Genomic DNA, 19,963 nt, shown 5'->3' with positions numbered 1-19,963 from the left:
ACCTGGGAAGCCCATTGAATAGTATACTTTATACCAATTTTTCCTGCCATATAAGATTGGCTCTAGAATCATGCACTGTGTCCTGTTACTTTAGCGTCCTTTAATCTGAAACAGCCTTTCTTTGTCTTTCATGATACTGATATTTTTGAAGTGCCATTAAAAAAAAAAGATTGTTGTCATTTTGGGTCAAGGTGTTGCCCAATTTCTCCACTATATAATTATTGTTTTTCCTCTTCTTTGCTACTAATAAACAATCTGTGAAGAGAAAACTGTAAGTCCATGCAAAATCCTCCTCATCAAAAAATTCCCCCTAGATTTAGCATCTACTGGTGATTCTTGCCTGAACCAATGATGATTTTCTGACTCCAGCATTCCCTTCATATTTACCAGTCAGCACATGGTATTCTATCATAAGCAAAGGCCCTCCCCTTTCCCTCATTATTTATCTACTTGGTCTCACTGTGGACTTATGGCTTCCTATTTTGTCAATGGCTCGTTACTGTCCTTAATAATTTGGGTGTGCAAATTACCAGGCTTTGGCCAGCTCCTAGCTATTGCTTATAGTCCATTAGTAGCCATTCCTCAAGAGGATATTGCAGTGCAGAATACTCTGGTCAAGAACTTTTAGTGATCTGATTTCTGGGATAGTTTATGAGGGTGGTGCTGAGCCAGGTTCCAGGTTTCCCTCTTTTCTTCACTCACTGGCTCCCCCACAGGAAAGGGAAGGGAAGGAAGCTCAGAGCTGACAGACTGTGTATGAGTGTGTGTGTGTGTGTGTGTGTGTGTGTTTCATGTAAAAACAGTGGTGGGAGCCTGTGTTAGAGCAGAGAAAGATGATGGAGGTGATTACATGAGGTTTCTGGATTGTTTTAGGATGCAATGGTTGCCATTATCAGACTTCCCTCCTCCACTTCTCTTCAACCATTATTCAGATAATTTACTTCTGCTTAGGGGTTTCAATTCCTGGTCAGTGAGAAAACATCTGCGGCGTGTGACTGAGCTAGGTTGGCCAAAGGATTTTTTGATCAGAAGGATTACCAAGGAAAGAAGGTCCTGGAGAATCATGGGAATTTTTGTTTTGCTTCCTAGAGATGAAACTGCTTATTCCATAGCAGGATTTACAAATGCACTCCAGTTATGGCTGTTCCAGAGCAAATGGCCTCTAACATCAATTTCATTGCCTTTCACTCTGTAATTCAAATTCAAACATCAGGTTGGAATTATTTGTTCCTATATGATGGAAGAATTTTCATCCAATCTGAGAGGAAGGCATTTTTCTTTTCTCAACTCCTTTTCTAAGAAAGATGTGTATTGATCGCAATGCTGATTCTGATGAAAGTTGGCAGCTTAGGCGGAAATTAATCTAACTTAAAATCAGCTTAAAATGTAGGCCCTAAGAAAATGAGTTTCACAAGTTTGGGACAACAGGAAGAGCCTTCATTCATTCAATCATTCATTTAATTCAACAAATATCTATTGAGTTCCCACAGGAGCCAAATGTGGGTGCTAAAAGCAAGACAGATGAGTTCCTTGCTCTCATAGCACTGTCACAGGAAGTGAGGAGGAGTTAAAAATTTTTTTGAAGTTCAAAAGGTGGTACATACTGTGAAGAATAAAAAAAACCAGGTCAATATAATGGCAAATGAGTGGGGAGCACTGGATGAGAAGTCAGGTGACCTAGATTCTGATCTCAGCTTTGCCAGAACCTGCCTCTACAGACTTCAGTTATCACTCTACCTCTCTGGCCTTATTTTTCTCACTCATACAATAATGATTTGAATTTATGATCTCAAAGCTTCCTTTCTAGTATCATGTTCTTTGATTTGATGGTTCAAAGACTGTCATTACTTCAATAAACATGAGTACCTACCACAGAGTCAAAGACAGCACTCCTTGTGTAATGGGGGAGACAGGCATGAAAATAAATCATTATTAAAGCGAAAAATGCTGTGATCTTCTGCTCCTCTCAATCCAAAACAGCCCTACATATAAATATGTCACATAATGATAAATACTGGAGAAGGCAATGGCACCCCACTCCAGTACTCTTGCCTGGAAAATCCCATGGACGGAGGAGCCTGGTAGGCTGCAGTCCACGGGGTCCCTAAGAGCGACTTCATTTTCACTTTTCACTTTCACGCATTGGAGAAGGAAATGGCAACCCACTCCAATGTTCTTGCCTGGCGAATCCCAGGGAGGGGGGACCCTGGTGGGCTGCCGTCTGTGGGGTCGCACAGAGTCGGACACGACTGAAGCGACTTAGCAGCAGCAGCAGCAATGATATATAATACATCATAAAACAGTTAAAGGGGGACAACGGGTAAAAGTCACTCATCCAACAGTCCTCCTGCTATGGAACATTGAGTTCTAGGTGGGACTATTTCTCCGCACCAACGCGATAATTAGTTCCAGGACAACAGAGAAAACCCAGCTTCTTTTTCCTTTGTATTGACTATACTGAGCACACAGTAAGTGCTGTGTAAATTCCTACCGACCGGGGGCTTTCCTCATGGTCCAGTGGTTAAGAAGCTGCATTCCAAAGCAGCGAAGCCTGGTTCGATTCCTGGTCCTCCAACTAAGATAGCACAACTAGACATAGCCTGGATGCCCCAAGGAAGACCCAGTGCAGCCAAATTAATAAGTACATAAAATTGTTTACATAAAAGGTATCAATCAATTGTTTACACAAAAGAATCTATCAATCTTATATAAAATAGATATATAAATTCCCGCTGACACTCATTAACTACTTCCATAGCACAGACGGGCAGACAGTGATTGAGGGGCTGGAGCAGACCGCGGGTCTAGTGAAAACATTTGCCTACAGAGTGAGCCATTTGGTGCTGCGCAGCTTTTAGTTTGGGGGCCCCTTTTGTATTTTGTAATATTCTGCACGTTTTAAATTGATACAGTTAATACAGGAGTATTTGAAACCGTGATCAGAACTCTGTGAACACGATGTCTGTATTTGTCAGCAATTGGGATGGAGTATGGACGGTAAGTGGGTTTGGATGATTTTTTCTTAAGTATTTTGTTTTTACTACTACTTCATAATAAAACAAAGCTAATGGTGCACGACACACGAATAGCTTTTCAAGCTATCCTCTGAAGAAAGGCCGCCTCAGAGAGCTTACATTAAGAAAAAAAAAAAAAAGTGTGATATCCATTTCAAGCCCAAGTCCCTCCCACTGTCAAACCCAGGGAAAAGCGTCAGGCGACCTATTGCTGCCAACAGTCACCTGAGAGAGCCTTCTAGGGAGTTAACGGAACCATGTTCCCAAACCTCAGAAAAATCTTTCAAAAACCCCCTTCCCGGAGCCCCGCCCCACGCTTGTGACCACAGTACGTCAAAGACGCCTAGTCGTCATAAGAGGGGAAAAAAAATGTACGTCGCGCGAGACTCAGAGACGGGATTTTGAAGTTAGGGAACAGCCGCGGCGCACGCGCACTGGCCTCACAACCTCAGGGCGGCACGCGGGTAGGTAGACTAGAACTCAGAGAAGGGGGAGCAGAGCGTGCAGGTGTCTTTTTTTTTTTTTTCTTTCCCCGCGCAGTGCGTGAATCTGAGGGTCGCCGGAGGTGCGGAGTGCTGGGCCTGGCTCAATCTCCCCGGCGCGTGTGTGACTGTGCCGGGTGCTCTCGTGCTCCTCCACGAGTTGTAGGAGTGCAGCGGGCGTGTACCCGGGTTGCCGGGACGGGAGCTTGTGGTCGCTTTCCCTTTTTAACGGTCGCCCCCCACGTACACACTCCAGTCCCCCGAGAGTTGGTCTTCGCGCCCCCGGCGCGCCCCTCCTCACCCGGTCCCTCCCACCAACCCCCCGTTCCCGCTTGCTCCTGATCGGGAGTCGGCTTCATCCCTGGGGTCCCTGCTTGGGGGCGGAGAAGATGGCTGGCGGACGTCTGCTGTTGGGGGGCGACTTCCTGTCGCCGCCGCCGCTACCACCCCTCCCGCCGCCGCCGCCGCCGCCCCTCCCGCCGCCCCCGCCAGAGCCAGTGCTGGAGCAGTGGCGCTATAGCCACGAAAGTGACTGGCAGTGGGCTCTGCGGCGCAGCTTCATCTGTCGGCACCTGCACAGTTACCCAGGGGCTGCCCTAGACCAGCTCCTCGCGCTCTCCGCTGCTTGGACCAACCACGTTTTCTTGGGCTGCAGGTGAGTAAGGTGTGAGGGTCGGGCTGGGGACCCGGGTGGGGTGGGGATCAGTGAAGAGGGTCGGGATAGGGAAGGGGGGGGCGAGTATGCATGAGTGCTTAGAGACTGGAGATTTGGAGGTGCTGGAGGACTCCACTGTTGGCGCGGGGGGGGGGGGGTCGGGGAGGCGGTTGGCGGAGCGAGGTGGCTGGGGATGACATAACAGCTAGAAAGGTGCGGGGATCGCGGGAGAGGCCTCTCCAGGACCAGGGATGGAGATGAAGCAGCGCCTGGGAGAGGATTGCCGAGAGGTGGTCATTGTGATGGTGTTTTGGAGGGCGTGGGAAATGACGACTAGCAGAACCTCGGACCTGCGTAGGACCTTCCAGGGATGCGGTATCCGCAGAGAATATTCGACAGTCGGGGCTCCGAGGTCTATGGGGGGAGAGGAGAGGAGCTCTGCGGTTCTAATCCTAGTCTCCTGAGCGTTCTCTCTTTCCATTCCCGTTAGATTAAATAGCAGCCCACTAGCTGGGTTTTACTGTCTTCTCCTGGGGAGGCGGTTTGTATGAGGTCTCTCAGCCGCAGGGTCCGCCTTGCTTGTAGATTTGCGCATAATGTGTCTGGACGCAAACAAAGAAATGGTTATATGTACTGTAAAAGCGGATTGCCCTCATTTCACCTTAAATGTGATCAATAGGATTAACATTTGGCTTCTGAGTGAGGTTTTAGTTGTGTTTGTTCCCCCCCTCCCCGCCCCGCTCCCCTTTCTTAGAACCTAGTGCCTGTTCTGAACAGGCCTCTTTGAAAGCTCTTTGCATTCAATGGAGACTGCAGTATGGTTCCAACGCATTTTTTTTTAAACAGACTGCTTGGACCACTGTCCTTCAGAACCTTCAAATCGGCCCTATACCCTCTAATCATTCCTTTGATAGACTGAGAGTTGTTGTTTTTTTTTTGACACTTGCTTCAGGGCAAATTTTTTAGGAAGGATGAGAAATTATGGAAAATGATCAGATCAAATTCAACCAGTTCAGTTCCAGGAATGATTATAACAGATACAGATAAATAAGATTGTCTGTGGTTAATGCTTAATTATTGAACATAGATAACATCCAGTGTGATGCTTGTTTTGCTTCCATAACGCAAAAATATTTTTCCTGTCTTCTCTAGATTAGTGTAATTTCTGCCTCCAGAGATAATGACTATTTCACTGGAGGAACTGGTTATGACTGGGGAAGCTTCAGTAATTAATCAAGTCAGATAAATCTAACTGGCCTGCACTTAACAATATTCTTCTGGCAATTGGAATGGTACCTTTATCCTATAATCATAGATGTCCTTAACATCACAGAAGCCATGGGAAATCTGAATCCTTTAAGAAAAAAACTTACAGGAATTGCTACAATATTACCCAATAGCTTAACTGAAGAGTAATGTTTACATTCTATCTGTTAACTTAGATATAGGAGAAGGGGAAGGGGCAATAAAGAATCTTGGAAACTAGGGACCAAGTGTACTCTTCCACTTGAGGTAGGCTTTATGTTAGCTGTCATCTTCAGGTGAGTAAAATCTGTATTCCAGTACTTGTTAATGTTGGCGTTGGCAGAGCTCTTGTTTTCTGGTCTATTTTTCTGTGACAGAAGAGTCTTCTTTTCTCCCAGGGTGACTGCAGAGTGCATGGTGACACAGCCCATTCTAAACTGAAATCGTTAATTTGTCGTTGAAGGCCCATCTCCTCACTTTTAGAACAGATTATAAACAGTAGCCAGAAGAGAACTCTTTGCATTTGGTTTCCCACTGGCAGGACTTTCTGTGTTCTAATTTAGCTGGGACTGAAAGAACTCCTAGGTCAGGGATAACTTTGAAAAATCCTTGATCATAAGACCAAGACAGGAGGAGTTCACATGAGCAGGGGAGCAAATCATGTTTCAATCCCTTTTGGTGATAGTGGCTATTCTCTGGGAACAAATTTTAATATCTTCTTGACCATCTGTAACATGTTTCTCAGACTTAAGCAGCATCAGAATCTTAGGCTTCTTAAAACACAGATTGCTGGGCTCTACTCCCAGGGTTTCTGATTCAGTGGATGTGAGGTGGGACCCCAGCATTTGTATTTCTAACAAGTTCCCAGGTAATGGATGATGCTCATCCAGGGACTACACTATGAGAACCCGTTGCCTTATAGGATAAATAAAACAATGTTTTCTAATCTGCTTTTTGATAATTTTCCCCCTCAGTCTAGGCAATCAGGAAGCCCAAATAGCTGAAATTATTTCTCTTCACCTTTTCTTGTCTGTTTCATAAAAATAAACAATGTGTCAAGATTTTTTTCTTTTCTGTAGGCCATTTCTAACATATATCTTGTGGCTAATGAAAATTTAGTGCAGTCTTATCAACCTCATCTACAGCACAGACATAATTGTTCATATGAATGCCAAGGGACCTGTGCAATTTTTACTTAAAATTGTTGATAGTGTGTGTATATTTAATAAAGCAGAATGTTTGGTAAACTGGAGCATTCAGCTTTCCAGTCATTCTTCATCAGAAGTATTGGAAACAGAATCCAAAAAAAAGAAAGAAACAGAATCCTGATCTGTTGACTTTTGGTGAGATATTAATCAATAGAGAAAATATATCCTAAAATGAATCCAGTTTGCCACCTTGATTATTTGTCTCTTCCTGTTGATGTGAGACTGATGTTTGGAAGGAAGATGCTGACTGGGCTCCTGTTGTGAAACTAACTTTGCACATAGTAGGTAGAGTGCATCAGTCACCAGCTGATGAAATATGAGTGGGAGCTTTTAAAAGCTGTATCAGTAATCTTAGTTGTATGTTATTCACTATGTTAGGAGTCTTATGAATAGGTTTGCATAAATAATTTTATACTTGGAAATCCTAACCTTTGCTTAGTTTTCAAACCTTACCTTTTAAATTTGGACCTAGTAGAGCAGTTTAATAGTTTTTTTTTAATTTGAAAGAAACCATCTATTACTGAATATTTATTAAATTTCAGGTGCCATTGTATATCATAAGTGTACACCTATAAGCACGTGTCTTTTTTCAAGAATGTAAGTTTCATGAAATCAGATATCTTTGTCCTTTAGAAATCGTCTTTTTGTATGTATGGTGGCACAGTTGTGATTTCCAAAAAGCTTGATACATGATAAGATAAACTACTTTGGAAAACCTTAAAGACCAGCTGGGGCTTTTTGGTTTTCTTTTTTAAGCATTTACAACCAAATTGTAAATGCATAATATGCATACATCTTAAAATTACTTTGTTGGACTTGCCTTAATGGTACTTTACATCATGATCCCTCCATGAGATAAAATACTGTATAGCCATTAAAAGTCGTGTGCTAATGACATGGAGAAAAAGCTTATGACATAGTAAATTAAGAAAAACATCAAAAAAGAATCCCAGCAGTTTACAAATCAACATAGATGATCTGATAGTGATTTTTTTTTTTTGCAGGGGTGGGGAGAAGGTGGTATGGGAAGCATAGAAAAAGGAATAAAAAGTAAACCCCAAAATGTTAATGAAATTATCAGTGGTTGGGTTTGTAGGTGTTTTCTTGATGGATTCTCCAAAATTTCTGGAGTAAAGGTGTTACTTTTTAAATCCACTAAAAAAATGCACTATGGAAAACTGAGTGATAAAAGCTTTGTTTACTGCCATGGCTTATTTCAGATTTGTGGAACCACTTCTTTATCCCTGGGTAGGTACTCTTTGGAGAAGGCAATGGCACCCCACTCCAGTACTCTTGCCTGGAAAATCCCATGGATGGGAGCCTGGTAGGCTGCGGTCCATGGGGTCGCTAAGAGTCAGACACAACTGAGCTACTTCACTTTCACTTTTCACTTTCACACATTGGAGAAGGAAATGGCAACCCACTCCAGTGTTCTTGCCTGGAGAATCCCAGGGACGGGGGAGCCTGGTGGTCTGCCGTCTATGGGATCACACAGTCGGACACAACTGAAGTGACTTAGCAGCAGGTACTCTTTGGAGAATTTTTAGAAATAGGACTGAAATACTAGTGGTCTTCATAGTAAGTAAAGATTAATGTAAAGATTAGTATTTGTTCTTTGAATAGTCAAGTGTTAGGCACTACACAGTCTGTTCCATTATTGTTCCAGCTGGTTGGGATTCTTTAGTATTATGATTTCCTAATAAAGGGCTGAGAAGATGACTGTATTGGCAACCAACACAAAGGTTTATTTTTATAGCCTATGCGTGATGTTAAATTTTGTGGCAGATGTAATGAATAGGGAACAGTAAGTAGGTATAATCATTACTAATGCTGGAAGAAACCAGAGAGAAAAAGTGAATGTGAATGGAGGGCCCCAAATGCACCATTCATGCACACTGAGTGGCTTACGTGCCATTACACTTGGATACCATGTTTGGAATCAGTCTGGAGAATTTTGACTGGAATTCAAGGTGAGTGGTTTGGTTGTAGTACCAGTTTTGGTAGCAAAATTGGCAATACCAGTTTAAGATTTGTAGACTTCACCTCATTTTCATAATCTTTTGTTTTCATCTCATACCTTAGAAATTGTACTCACAAATCTTTTTTTAAATTATTTTATTTTTGGCTGCACTCGGTCTCTGTTGCTGTGTGCGGGCTTATTCTAGTTGTGTCCAGCAGGGGCGACTCTCTTATTGTGGTGTGTGGGCTTCTCATTGTGGTGGCTTCTCTTGTTGCAGAGCAGGGACTCTAGGGCAGGCAGGCTTTTATAGTTGCAGCATATGAGCTCAGTAGTTGTGGCTCACCAGCTTAGTTGTTCCATGGCATGTAGGAACTTCCCGGGCTAGGGATTGAACCTGTGTTCCCTCCATTGGCAGGAGGATCTTATCTACTATACCACCAGAGAAGTCCCCACTCCCAAATCTTAATAAAAGTGATATATATAATGTATGACATTTTAGGCTATGCTTTTTGATGTTTAGATAAGAGTAAATAAAAATAAAATTACTCATGGCATTTAAATGCTGGTGTTAGCAGCAGCGGTTATCAGTGGGAAGTGTGGGTTACAAACGGGCTAGCTTCCAGGTCATCTGTCAGAGACGGCCACCATGTCACTTCTCTGCTTTGCAAGGAAAGACATCTGATGGGTGCGGGACCTATTGTGTTGAAAATGGAAAATGTTATCTTCCTTCAGGTTCAGAGCCTATTCATGTAGAGGTGTGCTAGTTTCTCCTTTTCAGCACGTTCTTGGGGAATTCCCTGGTGCTCCAGTGGTCCCTGGTTGGGGAACTAAGATCCCACAAGCTGCACAGCATGCCCCCTGCCCCTGCCCAAAGAAGAACTTGCTTCTCACACACCACCAGAAGTCTTTTTTGGTCTTAGACTTAGAAAGGCTCTGAAGGTGAGAAGAGTGAGTAGATCCCATGATAACCAAAACTTCACTTGAGCCCATATTTTTGTTTCTCTGCAGGAAGTTGATATTCTGTCAAGTGCAAATGTGCTTCCTAAGGAGTCCTTTTTAAAATTGTGTGTTTTAAAGCTTTTTATTAAGGAAAATCAAACACAAAAAAGTAGAAAAGTTTAGTGGACATTCATGCATGCATCATTCAACTTCAGCAATTATCAGCAGTCTGTCATGCCACCCTTCTCATTTCATCTTGCCCCCAGTATTTTGTGCGAGGTAGTCCAGAATATATTAAAGAAAACCTTGACATCATTTCTCCTGCAAATATTTTAGTATATATCTGTACCAGATAATTTTAAAAAATAGTCATAATACCGTTATTCATACTTAGAAAAATTAACGATAATTTCTCAAAATCATCCAATAACGTTTTCTCCATTTGTCTCAGAATGGTTTGTTTGACCCACAGTCCAAACAAGGTCCACACATATCTGATTGATCTGTCACCTTTAACCTATAACCATTCCCTCTCCTTTTACCTATAACCATTCCCTCTCCTTTTATTTTCATGCTGTTTATTTGACGAAGAAATGGACTGTCACATAGTGTTTCCTTCATTATGGATTCAGCTGGCCGTATTCTTGTGGTGGTGCTTAACATGTTTCTAGGAGTTAGGGGCTTGATTACATTTGGGTGCGATTAGTTGGTGGTCAAGAACACTTTTTAGATCTTTGCCCTGTCATATCACATCGGGGACACATGTCTGGTTGTCCCATTTTTAGTGAGATTAAGATTATAAAGTTCTCCACCAACTTTTTTCAATTGAAATTTTTATTGACATAATTATTGATTCACCTGTAATTGTAGGAAATAATATGATGCCCTGTGCCCTTTACCCAGTTCCCGCAATGGCAACATTTTGCAAAGTTAATATATCATAATCAGGATAATGATATTGTTACAATCTGCAGTCTACACAGATTCCTCCAGTTTTACTAATACTTGTGTGTGTGATTCTATACAGTTTATCACGGGTGTAGGTTTGCATGTCCACTACCATAATCAAGATATTGAACAGTTCCAGTACCACAAGGATCCCTCACATTGCCCTTTTATAACCACATCCATTTCTCTCCCATTCATACCCAATGCTGCTTGTATCAATAGTTTATTCATTTTTTTGCTCAGCAATGTTCCATGGTGTGTGGCAAAGATATCTGGGCTGATTGTAGTTTGGGGCTGTTACAAATAAAACTGTTATGAACATTTGTGTACAGTTTTTTTGTGTGAATGTACGCTTTTATTTCTCTGAGATAAATGCCCAAAAGTGCAGTTGCAAGGTCATGAGGCAATTGCATGTTTAATTTTATAAGAAACTTCCAAGTTGTGTTCCAGAGTGGTCATATCATTTTATATTCCCATAAGTAGTGTACAAGTGATCCAGTTTTTCTGCATCCTTGTCAGCACTAGTGTTGTCACCATTTTTCACTTTAGCCACTCTGATAGATATGGAATAATATCTCATTGTGGTTAAAGTTGCATTTCCTTGGTGGCTAATGATGTTGAACCTTTCTTTTTATCTGCTTATTTGCAATCTGTATATCCTCTCTGGTGAAATGTTCTGTTTATATCTTTTGTTCATTTATATGTGTGTAATACACACACTCATATATACTATATACACATTATATATGTATATATATTTTACTGTTGAATTTGAGAGGTCTTGAGGTCTTTATACTAGATACTAGTATTTTGTCAAGTCTATGGTTTGTAAATATTTTCTTGCTCTCTGTAGCTTGTCTTTTCATCCTCTTCACAGGATCTTTTGAGAACAAAATTTTTTAATTTTAATGAAGTCCATTTTATTAACTTTTTCTTTTATGGATCATACTTTTGGTGTTAAGTATAAGAATTCTTTGCCTAGCTGGAGTTCTTGAAGATTTTCTTCTGTATTTTTTGTAAAAACTTTTTAGTTTCACATTTAAGTTTATGATGCATTTTGAGTTAACTTTTGTATATGATGTGAGGTTTAGGTTGAGGTTGTTTGTTTAGGTTGGATGCCTACTTTGTCCAGCACCATTTGATAAAAAGAATGTCCTGCCACCATTGGATTACTTTTAGTTTTATCAACAGTTGAGCATGTCTCTGTGGGTCTATTTCTAGGTTCTTCCCTGTCAACTTTTCACCTGATAAGCTTTTATTGTTGTTCAGTTGCTCAGTTGTGTCTGACTCTTTGTGACCCCTTTAACTGCAGCATGCCAGGCTCCTCTGTCCTTCACCATCTCCTGGAGCTTGTTCAAACTCATGTCCATTGAGTCAGTGATGCCATCCAACCATCTCATCCTCTGTCATCCCCTTCTCCTCCTGCCTTCAGTCTTTCCCAGCATCAGGGTCTTTTCCAATGAGTCAGTTCTTCATATCAGGTGGCCAGAGTATTGGAGTTTCAGCTTCAGCATCAGTCCTTCCAATGAATATTCAGGACTGATTTCCTTTAGAATTGACTGGTTGGATCTCCTTTTAGTCCAAGGGCTTCTCAAGGGTCTTTTCCAACACCACAGTTCAAAAGCATCAGTTCTTTGGTGCTCAGCCTGCTTTATGGTCCAACTCTTACATCCATACATGACTACTGGCAAAACCACAGCTTTGACTAGACAGACCTTTGTCAGCAAAGTAAGTCTCTGCTTTTTAATACACTGTCTATGTTGGTCATAGCTTTTCTTCCAAGGAGCAAGCATCTTTTAATTTCATGGCTGCAGTTACCATCTGCAGTGATTTTGGAGCCCAAGAAAATAAAATCTGTCACTGTTTCCCATCTGTTTGCCATGAAGTGATGGGATTGGATGCCATGATCTTCATTTTTTGTATGTTGAGTTTTAAGCCAGCTTTTTCACTCTCCTCTTTCACCTTCATCAAGAGGCTCTTTAGTTCTTCACTTTCTGCCAGAAGAGTGGCGTCATCTGCATATCTGAGGTTATTGATATTTCTCCCAGTAATCTTGATTCCAGCTCATGCTTCATCCAGCCTGGCATGTCACATGATGTACTTGGCATATAAGTTAAATAAGCAGGGTGATAGTATACAGCTTTGACCTACTCCTTTCCCAGTTTTGAACCAATCCGTTGTTGCTTTTTGACCTGTGTACAGGTTTTGCAGGAGGCAGGTAAGATGATCTGGTATTCCCACCACTTTAAGAATTTCCCACAGTTTGTTGTGATCCACACAGTCAAAGGCTTTAGTGTAGTCAATGAAGCAGAAGTAGGTGTTTTTCTGGAATTCTCTTACTTTTTCTGTGATCCAACGGATGTTGGCAATTTGATCTCAGTTTCCTCTGCCTTTTCTAAATCCAGCTTGAACATCTGGAAGTTCTCATACTGTTGAAGCCTAGCTTGGAGAATTTTGAGCATTACTTTGCTAGCATGTGAGATGAGTGCAATTGTGCAGTAGTTTGAGCATTTTTTGTCATTGCCTTTCTTTGGGATTGAAATGAAAACTGACCTTTTCCAGTCCTGTGGCCACTGCTGAGTTTTCCAAATTTGCTGGCATATTGATTTGCAGCACTTTCACAGCATCATCTTTTAGGATTTGAAGTAGCTCAACTGAAATTCTATCACCTCCACTAGCTTTGTTCGTAGTGATGCTTCCTGAGGCCCACTTGACTTTTCACTCCAGGATGTTTGGCTCTAGGTGGGTGATCACACCATTGTGGTTATCTGGGTCATTAAGATCTTTTTTGTATAGTTCTTCTATGTATTCTTGCCACCTCTTCTTCATATTGTCTGCTTCTGTTAGGTCCATACCATTTCTGTCCTTTATTGTGCCCATCTTTGCATGAAATATTCCCTTGGTATATCTAATTTTCTTGAAGAGATCTCTAGTCTCTCCCATCCTATTGTTTTCCTCTATTTCTTTGCATTGTTTATTTAGGAAGGTGTTCTTATCTCTCCTTACTAAACTTAGCAGCCACTGATGATCATTTATTGTTGCATTATGGTTGCAAAATGGTTGGAATCTATCGTTCCTTCATTTATTAGCTGGAATGCTTCTGTAAAGGAGATTTTCTTCATCAACTCTTTAGTTTTCTCTGAGGTACAATTTGCGCAGGGAAATGCTGGTTAAATGCTTGCTTTCTTCTTTTATTTTAATTTTTTTTAAAAATTTATTTATTTATTTATTTTTTTCAGTGGGTTTTGTCATACATTGACATGAACCAGCAATAGATTTACATGTATTCCCCATCCCGATCCCCCCTCCCCCCTCCCTCTCCACCCGATTCCTCTGGGTCTTCCCAGTGCACCAGGCCCGAGCACTTGTCTCATGCATCCCACCTGGGCTGGTGACCTGTTTCACCATAGATAATATACATGTGCTTTCTTCTTTTAATGTTACTTGTTTTGGGAATAATGTCTTGATTCCCCACCATCCTCCAAAGGTGACCAGTAACGAGTTTGTAAGTATTACTGTGAACTAATGGATTTTTAACGTGTTTGATGTGTTTCAGTGCACTGTGGTTATTCTTGATACTCAAGTTGGCTCACTTCTGAGTCCATTTGACAACAACCCCTGAGGTCTTTGACAGTGTCCTTGTTTCCAGGCATGAAAATATCTCCCAGATTCTACATTTCTTGGCCCAAACTTGGATCCAGCCACTTCTTTCAGGACTCTGATTCCATTTGATGGGAAATGATAGAAACCACAATCTGGATGTTAAAAATCCATCTATTAACATTGTTAGTACTTTTACATTATCATTATCATATATGTATACATGATCTACATAATATGCATATCATGTATGCATGTATGTATACATGATCTACATCATATATGTATATATGTAGAGAAAAATAAATTATGAGTTTATATGGATACTTTTAATTCAAATTAAAGATAAGGTCTTCACCTAAATTTCTTAATATTTGTGTTTGTATGTCTTCTAGTAACAGTAACATAATTGCTCATTTGATACATAACTACTTTAGGGCAGATTCTTCAGTTTTATAGCCAAGAAGCACTCTGTTAGTAAAGTCCTGTGGGAGCAATTATAAGATGGGTCATCTAGAAACTTTTTCAAAAACTGCATTCTTGTCTGTTTTAACTATAGATTATATTCATTTAAATAGGTACAGCCCACGCTTGATGGAAAAAATTCTCCAAATGGCTGAAGGTATTGATATTGGGGAGATGCCTTCATATGATCTGATGCTGTCCAAGCCCTCCAAAGGTCAAAAACGTCACCTCTCAACTTGTGATGGTGAGTATACTGTTTCCAGAAGGTGGGATTTGAAGAAACAATGTGGCTTCTTTTTTTAATGATATGAGTGTGGTATATGATTTTAAATAACATTGGTAACGTCAGATCTTACATACTGTAAAAGTTTTAGCTTTCAGTTTATACATTTTTTTTGAGGATGCTAAATAGAACTGAAAGCTAAGAATACTGAATTCATGCTATAATGCTGTCCTTGAAGGATAATGCTTCCATGCCATGGAACCTCCCTTAAGCATCTAAGTAACTAAATCCTCCTGGATGGGTCTGTGGTAGACCAATTTTCTACTAAACAGTGTTATAGGGAGAAAGCTCTAGTGTCTGGTATAGCATCAGCAGAGTTCTTCCATAGCTTTAAATTTGATATCCTCTATAAATCATTAGTTTCCAGCTGAAGTTTGTTCTAGAAATAAAATATAGCAAACACCTTTTTGTGCAGAATAGGTCAGAACTAAGATTTTGAAGTTGAAAATCTTTGGGATCTTTTGACAAATATTTTTTATTTGATTTTTTTTTTTAGTCGCAACTATGTAAAGCGCCATCACAGAGTCGGTTAATTCTGGTACAAAACAGAGGCTTTGTAAACGCCTCTGGTCATCATCTCTGTTGCATTAGAGCCATCTGTTCCATTTGCAGTCCTTAAGAAGGGAGCTTTTCAGCACAGGTGGTATGAGATCATAGTGGAACATCCTCTTACTCAGCACACTTCACCTGTGCTTTAACTCATTAGATGCAGAAGCATCTACCCGTCGTGCATGGTGGTGACCTGCATACTTGAGTCAATGGCATATTTTCTGTCAAGTTTCCTCCCTTACACGTGGAAGGACAGGGACCATCTCTCCTTATGCTGGAATCTTACATTGATATTTGAGTCCCTTCACCTAAATGACCTGAAGTTTTTGTGATGGGACATAACTTTTACCAGCAGTTCAGCTTGCAAAAAAAAGTGGTTGGTACTGTTTTCCTGCTTGGTTCCTTTGAAATATCCGTTTTTAATGAATTGTAAATTTCACTCATTCTATAGGTCAAAATCCTCCTAAAAAGCAAGCCGGTTCCAAACTCCATGTGAGACCTCGTTTTGAGCCTGTACATTTTGTAGCTAGTAGTTCAAAAGATGAAAGACAGGAAGATCCTTATGGCCCTCAAGCAAAAGAGAGAAATGAACAAACACATTTTGCCAACATGCCAAGAGACATCTACCAAGATTATACTCAAGACTCTTTCAGTATACAAGATGGGAATTCTCAGTATTGTGATTCATCAGGATTTATTTTCACAAAAGACAAGCCTGTCACAGCCAACATGTATTTTGACAGTGGGAACCCTGCCCCCAGCAGCACATCACAGCAGGTAGACTCTCAGTCACCTCCTGAGCCTTCACCATCACAGACATTTCCTGAGTCAGTGGTAGCTGAGAAGCAGTATTTTATTGAAAAATTAACAGCAACTATCTGGAAGAACCTTTCTAATCCAGAGATGACTTCTGGATCTGATAAAATTAATTACACCTATATGTTAACTCGTTGTATTCAGGCATGTAAGACAAATCCTGAATATATATACGCTCCTTTGAAAGAAATCCCTCCTGCTGACATCCCCAAAAATAAAAAACTTCTAACAGATGGTTATGCCTGTGAAGTTAGATGCCAGAACATCTACTTAACTACAGGCTATGCTGGCAGCAAGAATGGGTCCAGGGATCGAGCTACTGAGCTAGCTGTAAAACTCTTGCAGAAACGTATTGAAGTTAGGGTTATCCGACGGAAATTCAAGCACACAATTGGAGAGGACCTTGTGGTGTGTCAGATTGGCATGCCTTCATATGACTTTCCTCCAGCTCTGAAACCACCAGAAGAGCTAGTGGTGCTGGCTAAAGATGCTTCTGGGCAGCCGATTTTTAATGCTTCCGCCAAACACTGGACCAATTTTATCCTTACAGAAAATGCAAACGATGCAATTGGTATCCTTAACAATTCTGCCTCATACAACAAAATGTCTGTAGAATACAAATATGAGATGATGCCAAATCGTACATGGCGTTGTCGAGTGTTTTTGCAAGATCACTGCTTAGCTGAAGGTTATGGAACCAAAAAAACAAGTAAACATGCAGCTGCTGATGAGGCTTTGAAAATCCTTCAAAAAACACAGCCTACATATCCATCTGTCAAAAGTTCACAATGCCAAACAGGCTCTTCACCCAGGGGATCTGGAAAGAAGAAAGACATAAAGGATCTTGTAGTTTATGAGAATTCTTCCAATCCTGTGTGCACGCTGAATGACACAGCTCAGTTTAACCGAATGACAGTTGAATACGTCTATGAAAGAATGACAGGCCTCCGATGGAAATGCAAGGTGATTCTTGAGAGTGAAGTAATTGCAGAAGCAGTTGGAGTGAAGAAAACTGTCAAATATGAAGCTGCGGGGGAAGCTGTGAAAACCCTCAAAAAGACCCAACCAACTGTCATTAACAACTTGAAGAAGGGAGCTATTGAAGATGTAATTTCCAGAAATGAAATTCAGGGCCGCTCAGCAGAGGAGGCTTATAAACAACAAATCAAAGAAGATAACATTGGAAATCAGCTCCTGAGAAAGATGGGTTGGACGGGTGGTGGTTTAGGTAAATCTGGTGAGGGCATTCGGGAGCCAATCTCTGTCAAAGAGCAGCATAAGCGGGAAGGGCTTGGTCTTGATGTAGAAAGGGTAAATAAAATTGCCAAGAGAGATATTGAACAGATCATCAGAAACTATGCCCGCTCTGAGAGCCACACGGATTTAACTTTCTCTACAGAGCTGACTAATGATGAGCGGAAGCAAATACATCAGATCGCCCAGAAGTATGGTCTTAAGAGTAAGTCTCATGGGGTGGGCCATGACAGGTATCTGGTGGTAGGAAGAAAAAGACGGAAGGAGGACTTACTCGACCAGCTCAAACAGGAGGGCCAAGTGGGGCATTACGAGCTGGTGATGCCTCAAGCAAATTGAGATCTTGATAATTTATTGTGCAGATGCCTGAGGCAGATTTGTGAATTAAAGAAGTGATGCTACATGTACTGGTTGCAGAGTATTTCATTCTTAAGATGTTTCACCTTGTTCATTTCATATAGTGCTTTATTAGATATTGCAACTTGAAGAATACTGTCCACTTGTATTAGCTTAATCCAGGAGATAATATTGTGCAGTTACTGTTTGTGTCTTTGATATTGCTGTGTCCCTCAGATTTTAGTGGTTTGTACAAAGCAAGAACACATATCCAAATGGAATTTCACCCCAAGAAAGAAATTCCCATTTTAAAGGGCATAGCACAGCAATCTGCAACAATATGTAAAATTGATGTTGACTACAATAAAACTAGAGTCTTAATTCCAAACTTAACTGAAAATGTCAGATCATTTTGTATTATCTATTTTCATCTTTATGTGAAGCCAGTTATAGAATGTTTAACAGTAAATTGTGCTGTATGTGTAAATGTCCTTACCAACTAAATGATGTAAAACTTTCTTAAAGTAATTTTAGTGTTCATTTATTTATAACTCTTCCATGTGGTTTCCAGAATATTGGAAGTGATTTACTGTATCTTGTGATAGGAGTTTTAACAAATTCTAGTCTTCACGCTGTGGAGAAGGCAATGGCAACCCACTCCAGTACTCTTGCCTGGAAAATCCCATGGATGGAGGAGCCTGGTGGGCTGCAGTCCATGGGGTCGCGAAGAGTCAGACACGACTGAGCGACTTCACTTTCACTTTTCACTTTCATGCATTGGAGAAGGAAATGGCAGCCCACTCCAGTGTTCTTGCCTGGAGAATCCCAGGGACGGCGGAGCCTGGTGGGCTGCCGTCTAAGGGGTCGCACAGAGTCGGACACGACTGAAGCGACTTAGCAGCAGCAGCAGTCTTCACACTGAGAGAGCACTACTTGAGAGAGCAATTGAAAAGTTTCCAAAATTTTGATTCAGTCTGAAGAAAGGAAGCTGGAACTGTCTGTTCTTGGTGCCTTGCAGAGAGACTCGCAGCAACTCTCCGTTAACAGCTTTCACGTGGCTTGGATGTACAACACATCCAAGGTGGCCACACCTGTGGTAGAGCTTGGTAAAAGACTGAAGATACATTGGTGCTTTGATGAAAAGGTCAGTTGGCTGGTCCTCTCTCGAAAAGCTTCTTTAGCCCCCAAAGCCAACTTTGTAACATATTTAAAACTGCTATTTTCGCTTATTTCTGGAATGTAAAAAAAAATGTATAAAATGAAATAGCGTATGCTTCCTGAATAAAAAGGAGCCAAAGTTGATCAACATGGTGGTGTGCTCATTTCTGGGAAGCAGCCTGGTAGCAACACTTTGAGTCTTTGGAGAAGAGAAGTGGTGTCTGCACAAAACATTGCGACACCAGGACACGTGTGGATGAGCATGACGACAGCAGATGGGAACAGCCAGCCAGCCACCCGTCATGTTTTCCCTGGACCAACATCCTAGCTGCAGCCAAATCTTAGGCTGTTCCCTTTTACACGATTTTGTTTTTGTATCTCAGGTAAATCAAGTGTTGATATTCAGAGGTGAATATTGATAAACACCTCCAGTGACTTCATATTTAGAACAGTTAGGTTGCTTACAGTGTCTTAAAACATTTAGCACCAAACTTGACATGTAATTGGCCCACAATGAACAACTTCCTTTCCCTTCTTACGTGTATTTTGCATTAAGAAGCTGTCCATTGTACTTAAATCAATATGTAAAAAATAGAAGGGGATTTTCTTTTATGCCTGGATCTCTATGGCTTTCAGTCACCCACAATGATTAACACAGTATGTGATGTTTGCTTCCCACTAACTTTTGTCCTACAGTGTCTGGCCTTTCATAATGTTGGTAGGATGAGAAATGAGGTGTGCATTTTATTTTGGCCCTTAATCTTTTAACAGTGGCAAAGGGAACTAACCTAAAATGTTTATAGATTTTTTAGGATTATTTTTTTTCCTACTAGTCTCATGCCAACTTTGAGAAGCTATGGTTCAATTAGTGCGTTAGAAAAGCCCACCTTCACCTTTCTTGGGTAAGGGTGGCTTTGGAGATTGAGTGTAAAAACTCCTTTCTCTTTTTACATTTCTTTCCTCTTCCCAAAAATGATTCAGGGCCCAGAGGAGTAGGGTAATGTTATATAAATCTGGTTTATTTGTATAAGTTAAAACTAATAGAATATTA

General features: G+C 41.0%; 1 protein-coding gene across 3 annotated transcripts; it reads left to right on the top strand.

Moving 5' to 3' along the window:
* Nucleotides 1-2,223: 2,223 nt before the first annotated feature.
* On the top strand, nt 2,224-18,258 carry NKRF (NFKB repressing factor). Of its 3 annotated transcripts, XM_043897843.1 has the most exons (4): nt 2,224-2,997; nt 3,555-4,151; nt 14,630-14,760; nt 15,800-18,258. In XM_043897843.1, exons 2-4 carry the CDS (start codon nt 3,886-3,888, stop codon nt 17,755-17,757), a joined length of 2,355 nt encoding a protein of 784 aa, XP_043753778.1. In that variant the 5' UTR covers nt 2,224-2,997; nt 3,555-3,885; the 3' UTR covers nt 17,758-18,258. The 3 variants fall into 3 exon arrangements, with proteins under 3 accessions (XP_043753778.1, XP_043753777.1, XP_043753779.1); XM_043897842.1 differs by lacking the exon at nt 2,224-2,997 and having other exon boundaries at nt 3,421-4,151; XM_043897844.1 differs by lacking the exons at nt 2,224-2,997; nt 3,555-4,151 and adding an exon at nt 4,311-4,441.
* The last annotated feature ends 1,705 nt before the right edge of the window (nt 18,259-19,963 follow it).

Source organism: Cervus elaphus, chromosome X, assembly GCF_910594005.1.
Source record: "Cervus elaphus chromosome X, mCerEla1.1, whole genome shotgun sequence".
Taxonomy (NCBI): Eukaryota; Metazoa; Chordata; class Mammalia; order Artiodactyla; family Cervidae; genus Cervus; species Cervus elaphus.
The sequence above is the reverse complement of the archived record's forward strand: the minus strand, read 5'-3'. Positions and strand labels throughout refer to the sequence as shown.